Source organism: Maniola jurtina, chromosome 16 (genome assembly GCF_905333055.1).
Source record: "Maniola jurtina chromosome 16, ilManJurt1.1, whole genome shotgun sequence".
In the NCBI taxonomy this organism is placed as follows: Eukaryota; Metazoa; Arthropoda; class Insecta; order Lepidoptera; family Nymphalidae; genus Maniola; species Maniola jurtina.
Window position 1 is genome coordinate 1,918,627 of NC_060044.1, and position 8,874 is coordinate 1,927,500.

At 38.1% G+C, this 8,874-nt stretch overlaps 1 protein-coding gene and 1 long non-coding RNA gene across 2 annotated transcripts in view; one reads left to right on the plus strand and one right to left on the minus strand.

The window, feature by feature from the left end:
• Nucleotides 1-222: 222 nt before the first annotated feature.
• The window catches only part of LOC123873310, an 11,709-nt gene continuing 3,057 nt past the window's right edge, over nucleotides 223-8,874 (minus strand). Inside the window, exons 2-3 of the long non-coding RNA XR_006797657.1 lie at nucleotides 1,645-1,649; nucleotides 223-266 (exon numbers count right to left, since the gene is read on the minus strand). This is a non-coding gene — a long non-coding RNA (uncharacterized LOC123873310). The remainder of the gene's footprint in view (nucleotides 267-1,644; nucleotides 1,650-8,874) is intronic.
• LOC123873302 overlaps nucleotides 3,017-8,874 on the plus strand; it is a 17,420-nt gene continuing 11,562 nt past the window's right edge. Inside the window, exon 1 of the mRNA XM_045918108.1 lies at nucleotides 3,017-3,181. Coding sequence (XP_045774064.1) covers nucleotides 3,138-3,181 — 44 coding nt within the window. The 5' untranslated portion in view covers nucleotides 3,017-3,137. The remainder of the gene's footprint in view (nucleotides 3,182-8,874) is intronic.

Consider the following 8,874-nt stretch of genomic DNA (forward strand, 5'->3'; position numbering starts at 1 on the left):
AGTACCAATTCACGACCAAGACAGGGGCGAATGGAACCAGAGGCCCTGACCCCGGGGGCCTGGGTGAGGACTGACAGTTTAGGATTAGGGGGCCGTTTAGCGGGTTCCCAACAAGTCACACCCAATCGTGTCACAGTGTGACTCGGGAACTCATCGACATTTTTAGGGTTCTGTACCTCAAAAGGAAAAACGGAACCCTTATAAGATCACTTTGTTGTCTGTCTGTCTGTTCATCTGTTGTGTCTGTCAAGAAAATCTATAGGGTACTTCCCGTTGACCTAGAATCGTGGGCAGGTAGGTAGGCCTTATAGCACAAGTAAAGGAAAAAATCTGATTTGCCTCCTATTTGTAATTCGAACCGCTAGGATATCCAGCATCAGGTTTCCCCTCCAATTTTATTGTGGGTACCAAGTTAAGAGTGTATACTATAGGCTTCTTCTAGGTAAGCACACGTAAGGCTGCATCATCACTTGCCACCAGGTCTGATTGCAGCCAAGCACTAAAAAAAATATAACAAGCGTTTTTATCTGCGTTTTACCACTATTTAAAGAGCTATAAATACGAATTGACTCCTTAAACAAACTTACTGAAGGACTTTGGAGATTCTTGTGTAAGTAATGCTACTTGTACTGGTAATAAACATACATGTCACATACAAACACACACACACGCTTATCTTTATTAGTTGGTAGATTAAGACTTCCGTGATGCAGTTCTTACGCCAACCAGCCGCTTCTGTGCCTCCTAGCCTGTTTTATTTAAGACCTGTTACCATCTGAGTGGGAAGCTTTGATCTCAAGTCTTATTATTTTTGCGATCGCGCCATATAATCACAGTTTCGCACCGGACTACTCTTATTTTCAAAATTATATAAAAACTAACAAAGATAAAAATTAAACATTTTTCCTATGAAGAAACCAACTCTATTACATAATATTCTCTCCATAGTAAAATAAATCATATTATATTGTCTGATTTACACAGGAAATTGTCGAACAGACTCGTCAGAGGAGTCAGACAGGATTTAAAAAAATATTATATATATTCATAACTACTCTACTTTTAAAAAAACTACAGGAACTAAGGGCGTCGCAAAGAAAGTTCTGCATTTAAAATGGAAATTGGAAATGGGCTGGACATATCCTGCGAGTGGGAGACGACAGGTGGTTGAAAATAACAACAAGTTGGTAACTTACGCAGACCCAGACCTTACAAGTGTTGGAGCGACGACACTGTGGAAGTGGCAGGTAGGTATGGCATGGAGTAGAGCCGCTAAAGATACAGAGTCATGGAAAAGTTTGGAGGAGGCTTTCCCCGCTAGAAGCGGTCCTTTCAACCACACTTAGAATTTAAGGACCTTTTGTAGATTAATCATTAATAAATAAGATAACGTTAAAATTTTAAAACTTAGTATAAGTATCTACCTACCTATACTATAACTATAAGAAAGGAAAATAAAGCTCAGTATTTTTATTTTTAAGTTTTATTTCTTTTATTTTCTACTTTTAGTTGGTACCTATAGTACTTTAGTATATTTAGTAGAAAACCCACAGTCTAATTAGTGAAACAATTTTAAAAATCGGCTCAGTAGATCCTACTTTGTATAAGGAAACTGTAAACGGGGTTCACATATATTGTTGTCACCTTCTCTTTCATATTGTAAAAGAGTGACAGCAACAGAAGTCTAGACACAGTTATGTAGTTTGTGTGTTTTTGAACTTTTCTCTGGGACTCTGCTCTGGGTCTTTGTTATTTTTAAAAAACTACCATGACAATTTTTGACGAAATAACGCAATAACGACAAAATAAGTGACTTATCGACAAAATGAGTGACTTATCGACAGTAAGTGTACGGATAGCTTGGTTATTAATTTCGCCCCAGTCGTATTTTCGGGGAACCGGTTCTGGGGACGCCGCCGGCCGCCGCTTCCCGCGCCACCGCCGCGTGCCGTGGTGCCGCGTCACTACATTATACGTACAAGCACCTATGGCTATATCGTTTTTAGAGTTCTGAAGGTACCTCAAAAGGAAAAACGGAACCCTTATAGGATCATTTTGTTGTTTATCTGTCTGTCCGTCTGTTATTTCTGTCAAGAAAACCTATAGGGTACTTCCCGTTGACCTAGAATTATGCAATTTGGCAGGTAGGTAGGTCTTATAGCGCAAGTAAAGGAAAAAATCCGAAAACCACGAATTTGTGGTTACGTCACAAAAAATATACTAAAATAAGTGTTAAAATTTAAAGTAAGATAACTATACCAAGTGGGGTATCATAATAAATGAAGGGGCTTTTATTCCTACTTGTAGGTACATTCAAAAACAGATTTTTGTTTATTTTTATGCCTATAGTTTTTGATTTATCGTGCAAAATGTCGGGAAAATACCCGAGTACGGGACCCTCGGTGCGCGAGTCGGACTTGCACTTGGCCGGTTTCTACGGTTCTGTACCCTCCTCCACTGTCCGATGTCTCCGCTCACGGCTTCCCGGTATTACACGAGGCATTGCGTCAGGAAGGCAGCTGCTTAGGGCGTGCTTCTTTGTCACTCCCATTCATCATCTTCTCGCGTTTTTATGATAATATAGGTACTAGCCGATGCCCGCGACTTCGCCCGCGTGGATTTAGGTTTTTCGAAATCCCGTGCGAACTCTTTGATTTTCCGGGATAAAAAGTAGCCTATGTGCTAATCCAGGCTATTATCTATCTCCGATCCGAATTTCAGCGAAATCCCTCTGGTAGATTTTGCGTGAAGGAGTAACAAACACACACACACACACACACACACACACACACACACACACACACACACACACACACACACACATTCACACAAAATTTCATAGTTTAGGCGCTACGGTGGAACACACAAATACAAACCTACATACATAGACTGCCAAAATCCTGACCCTTCCTTTTGGATTTACCGTACCCGGGTGTTATTTCTTGTATGATGGTACGGAAGTCACGGAACCATTCGTATGCGCGTCTGACACGCGCTTAACCAATGTTTTTTCGTGCATTTTGTAGCAACAGTCCCTCACTCAGTGTGGTGGTAGTCTCCTTACACTAACGTTCGTCTCGGTGCTATCTATTTTTACTTTTAATCTATTATAGAATATACTTTGTCTTTAGTTCGAAATGGATGATAAACACCAAAATGTACGCGTGGTGACAGCGGAAAGGTTAGTCGATACAAAGTTTTATATCTATACTTAAACGAAATTATAATGTTAAAAAAATATATAACGTGTTTACTTAATGGCGCCGGCCGGCCACATTCCAATTGTATCTAATGACTTCGGGGAAAAATACTTATTGTTAAAATAAATTATTTAAGCTTTGTTTGGACTTCTTAGATATAATTCTTCATTCATCAAAGTAGAGAATTGAAAAACTTTTAAAGTGATTTGAAACTGAATTTCAGAAATAAAATTAGGAAGTATGATTGATTGTACCTACATACCTACCTAGGTAGGCACAAAAGTTTTAACTAACTAAGCCTTAGTTATATTCATGAGCTTTATCTGGAAAGTTTCACGTGGCCCGAGTATAAGTCACGTGTCTAACCAGTATAGATTTATTACCGGCATAGGTTTTACCTAGGTATATTTAACGATTGGATTTATTTATACACTAGCTGATGCCCGCAGCTTCATAGGTAGAAAAACACAACTCCCTTTTTGAAAGTCGGTTAAAAAAGTAGCCTATGTTACACCCTGGTCAATCCTCTACTTGTCTGTGAAAATCCCGTCAAAATCGGTTCAGCCGTTCCAAAGATTAGCCTTTTTAAACAGACAGACAGACAGACAGACAAAAATTTTAAAAACGTGTGATTCAGTTAAGGTATCGTTCAAATAACCCTATGAGCTTAATATGAGGCAGTTATTTCGAAATTACGGACAGACACTTCATATTTATTTATTAGTATAGATACTCAGTCAGTTGTACCTGCGGCTGCGGTGCAAGATTCCATTTTGGTGCGTTCGGGATCCTTCAATTTGCAATTGTTTCTTTTTTTTACATCTCCATGTTATACAATTATACATGTACCTATATAACCAGAGATAATGACTTATCTCAGCCCCTGGGCACAAAATAAGATAGCTGTAGTGTAGATATTTTGCGCCCTCTGGGCCAGTCTTGTGTAGTTACCTATATTATGACCTAGTAACTACCTATGTAGGCAGGAATAGATATGATAACAAAGCAGATAACAAATTTTTGGCAATTGGGTCAAGTAAAATTCAAGAGATAATATGGTTAAAAAAAAGACCTATTAAAGTTTTAATAGAAATAGTATACAATTACTACAATCATCACTTTCCATTAGGAGTGATTATGGTCAAGCGTGTGCCAATAAAAAAAACCGGCCAAGTGCGAGTCAGACTCGCGCACTGAGAGTTCAGTACTCGGGTATTTTTTCCAACATTTAAAATAAATAAAAATCTGTTTTAGGATGTACAGGTAAAGCCCTTTCATATACCCCATTTGGTATAGTTATCAGACAGACAGACAGATAGACAACAAAGTGATCCTGTAAGGGTTCCGTCTTTCCTTTTGAGGTACGGAACCCTAAAAACATACATACCATTGATTCTAATGTCTTTCCCTAAACTGAATTAAGAGTATGTATCTGCATCTTTTTATTTTTAATATTATTAAAAGGACGTAAAATACTGGTGGCTACTCTTCAAACTCTACCAAGGACATTTCATAGAAGTAGGAAGTACTAGCTAATATATCTACTTACTCAGTGGAACTTATGAAGACACGATATATCTGGTTTGACAGTTTGTCCGTCCTTTTCTAGTAACATTGGCCAGAAAAAGATGCGATTATTCTAAAATTTCGTTTTCAAATGCGAGTCTGACTCGCAGTCGCAGACGAAGGGTCCCGACTTCCGTACAATCGTACAAAAATAGCACTTTTTTTAATTTTCATGTTGGTCATAATGAAATTTTTATTATTTGTTGTTATACCGGCAGTAAAAATACACACTCAATGAAAATTTCTACTACTTACCTACTACAACCCTCTACTTATTATTACGTTTCACGAGATACAGAGCGCTGACAGACAGACGAACCGACGCAGGATGGATAGCGGAGTCTTAGTTATAGGGTCCCGTTGGCACCCGTTAGGTACGGAACCCTAAAAACTAAATCCACGCGGACAAAGTCGCGGGCATCATCTAGTAATCTATATCAATAGATTGCAAATATAGGTCGAACATTGTATAAAGTGAGGGGATTCACACTAATCACTCAATCGTCCCAGTTCCTGCCCGCCCTACGCCCCGCCAAAGCGGCGCCGCGCCCTAAGGACGCCGTCAATGACATCATCGTTATATTCAGTCCCGACATGAAGGCCTTCCTATCCGATATCTAAACAATAACGAGTATGTATCTGTATATAATGTCACAAGGTTATCGTTTCAGCAGCGATATGCTGTCCAATTCATTGCCACAGCGACAGAATAAAATTGCAATTTTAAATATTCATCTTATTATAAGTAGGTAGCTATAATGTTTTATTTTTAACTGACTGAAAATATAAACCTCGCTGAAATGCGTAGAGGCACACTTTACGCGGCCTCCGAATAGCAAGCCCATAGATCCTTGTTAGCGCGAACTTACAGTGAAAATCATGATCAAGTGTAAAACCTAACTTCAGAAGATTTTCTCCGATAACGTTTCTGCGATTTTTTTATCTTATAAATCAACTAATAGGAAAATTAAAGTAGGTACCTATATTATACGAGTAGATACAACAAAGCAAAAAAAAAACACTCCTAAACGAAAGCTTGCCAAGCCATATTAATTTCGCGAAGAACATGTTGGGGTAAAGCGAGCTTCCGACATCCATAGCAAAAGTGGAGTAAAGTAAAGCTGAATGAAGGGAGGCTAAAGCAAGTCTTTCGGTGTAGCTCATTTAAAACTTGACGCCTTTTAGCTCCTTGCTATAAAGTGAACTGAAATTGATGAAGTTCTTATTCTACATCCAATAGCGACTAGAATGTAGTTTGGCCACCAAAACCGGTTTGTCCTAAAATCGAGTTTACCGGTTTTTTTAACATATTTAAACGAAATTGCAAATTAACTTTGGGATTTATAATCGTCATCATCATTATCAACCGATAGACGTACACATAGGTCTCTTGTAAGGACTCCCACACGCCACGGTCGTGTGCCGCCTGAATCTAGCGGCTCCCTGCGATTTGTTTGTTGTCGTCTGTCCATCTAGAATTTATCACAACTATCAATAGTTAATAGTTATAATATGGCTTTCATTTCGTCCATTTCCTGAACAAGGTTCTTTCTATATTTTTTTAACAGACTAAAATCTTGATAAAAATTTGCCAATTTCCGTGGGGTAAGCTACCTTCTGTACCTTTCATATAAATCGGTTAAACGGATATACCTTAGAATAAAAACCCAGGGATATACCCTTAAAATTCCAAAAAACTCTTTGATTTTCCGGGATAAAAAGTAGCCTATGTCCGTCCCCGGGATGTAAGCTAACTCTGTACCTCATTAAAATCGGTTCAGCGGTTTAGCCATGAAAACGTAGCAGACAGACAGCCACACTTTTGCATTATAATATTACATATTAGTACATAATATATTAGTATGGAGGATTGTTGAACAATAAACAAATAACGACCTATATTCGCCTTGTTTACTGGACTAAAACACGGAAGAGCCGTATTTTTCGTCAAGGACCGCATGAGGTATTCAGAACGCAATTTATAGGCGCGTCTGCGATTTAGGTCGTTATTTGCTTTAATTTGAATAAGTTTTCTTTTATTCTAACTAATTTGAGGGGCTTTCCCTGACATAGTTTATGTCGCACGCGTGCCAGACTCAATGTCCTAGTTACCTTTACTGTAGGTAGAGGTAGGTACGTACTTTTGTATCCACTGACTGGTTCGGATTCGGAATGTTTTTCCTACCGAGAAGAATCAGTAAGAAACTCCTACACCTACTTACATAGGTATTGTAACATTTAAAAATCAGTCAAGTGCGAGTCGGGTCCAAGAAATAACACTTAATTTTCATGGCAGCCATTTTTTTTATTTTATTAAGTACTTATTTGTTGCTATAGAATTACACTCTCTACCTATAACGGTACACGAGATTACAGCCCACTGACAGACAGACGGATGGACAGCGAAGGATTAGTAAAAGTTGGAACCCTAAAAAACCTACTAGGTACTGGCTTCGCTTGGAATCGGCGGGAACGTGCCTTGAGTCTAGACGTGTTATATGATAATACATAATATGCAAATTTTATATAGGCATCGCAAATAACGGAATGGCTAGCATTGCATTGTGTGAACATTTGTGGCTACACATTTGGTTGGTATGATGTCATTTCATGTACCTATCCATCCAAATTAGATTCTTATTCAAAGTTTTTTGTTTTGTTTTGCAGTCTTTGTTATATATGTAAAGCCGACACTAGACGTACCTTCATGTAGGTTGTTAGTATGTATTCATTTTATCCACTTCCATTGTTTTGTTTAAATACCATAACAGGTGTTCTAGGTAGGTAGGTAGATACTTAGGTACCAAAATTTTTATTACCTAGGTCCTATGTATTTACGAAACATTCATTCTGCATAACACTGAGAGGAAATTCCTTCTGAATTTCTGCTTCCCAAAGCGTTTCCTTTCAAAAGGGAGTGCTATTTTCCCTACCAATGACCTATCTATCGAACCGAGTTCCTACCGAAATTGGGACAGGAACAGTTCTCCCTTTTTTAAAATGCCACGCTTTTGGAAGGAGAAAAAGTCAGGAAACTCTCGGTGAATATGAGTTCTAGTTAGTAGGTACCTATACCTACAGATTGTTTTGGCGCGATCAGTGCTCTATTATTTTGTTCATATTTTGTTTGATCACACTAATATTATAAAGGCGAAAGTTTGTATGTGTGTGTGTGCGTGTGTATGTTTGTTACTCCTTCACGCAAAAACCACTAGACGGATTTGGCTGAAATTCAGAATGGAGATAGATAATATCCTGGATTTACACATAGGCTATTTATTATCCCGGAAAATCAAAAAGTTCCTACGGGATTTCAAAAACCTAAATCCACACGAACGAAGTCGCGGGCGTCAGCTAGTAATAAATAATGCTAAGTAAAGTGGTAAAGTACTGATTCTGATGATCGCATTTCTTTCTTACCAATATAATGAAAAAAGGACAGACAAATCAAATTCCATTTTAAACACTCAAATCTCGTGTCTTAGATGCCAGTCTTGATATGAGCATAGTGTTTAATTTCCCGTCCTTTTTTAGCAACATCATAAAGAACAAGTGTAAATTAAAAATTTATAACACCCCCGACAAGTGAAGGTTACAGTAACTACAAAAGAGCTGATAACTTTCAAACGATTTTCTTGGATTATAGCTAAGAACACTCTCGATCAAGCCACCTTTCACACGAAAAAAACTAAATTATTAGTTTAGGAGCTACGATGCCACAGACAGATACACAGATACACCGATACACACGTCAAACTTATAACACCCCTCTTTTTGGGTCGGGGGTTAAAAAGATGGTATCCGCCTACCTATTCTAAAAGTTCAGAGAAAGATGCGAGTGTTCTAAAATTCAATTGGTGTCAGAATCAGTAGTTATTATATTATAACTTAATTTATTATCGACAACTCATTCAACACCAATCATGGAGGAAGCGTGGAATTTATAATCTCGGTTTTACAAAATAATTACCTACTTGCTGCTATACACAAACATATAAGTACCTAGGTCTATTCCAAGAAATACACGCTGTCCACGAAATGTATAGGTATTAAGGTAGGTATAGGTTTCATTCCAAGAACTAAGTAATGAGACTTTGTAATCATAACA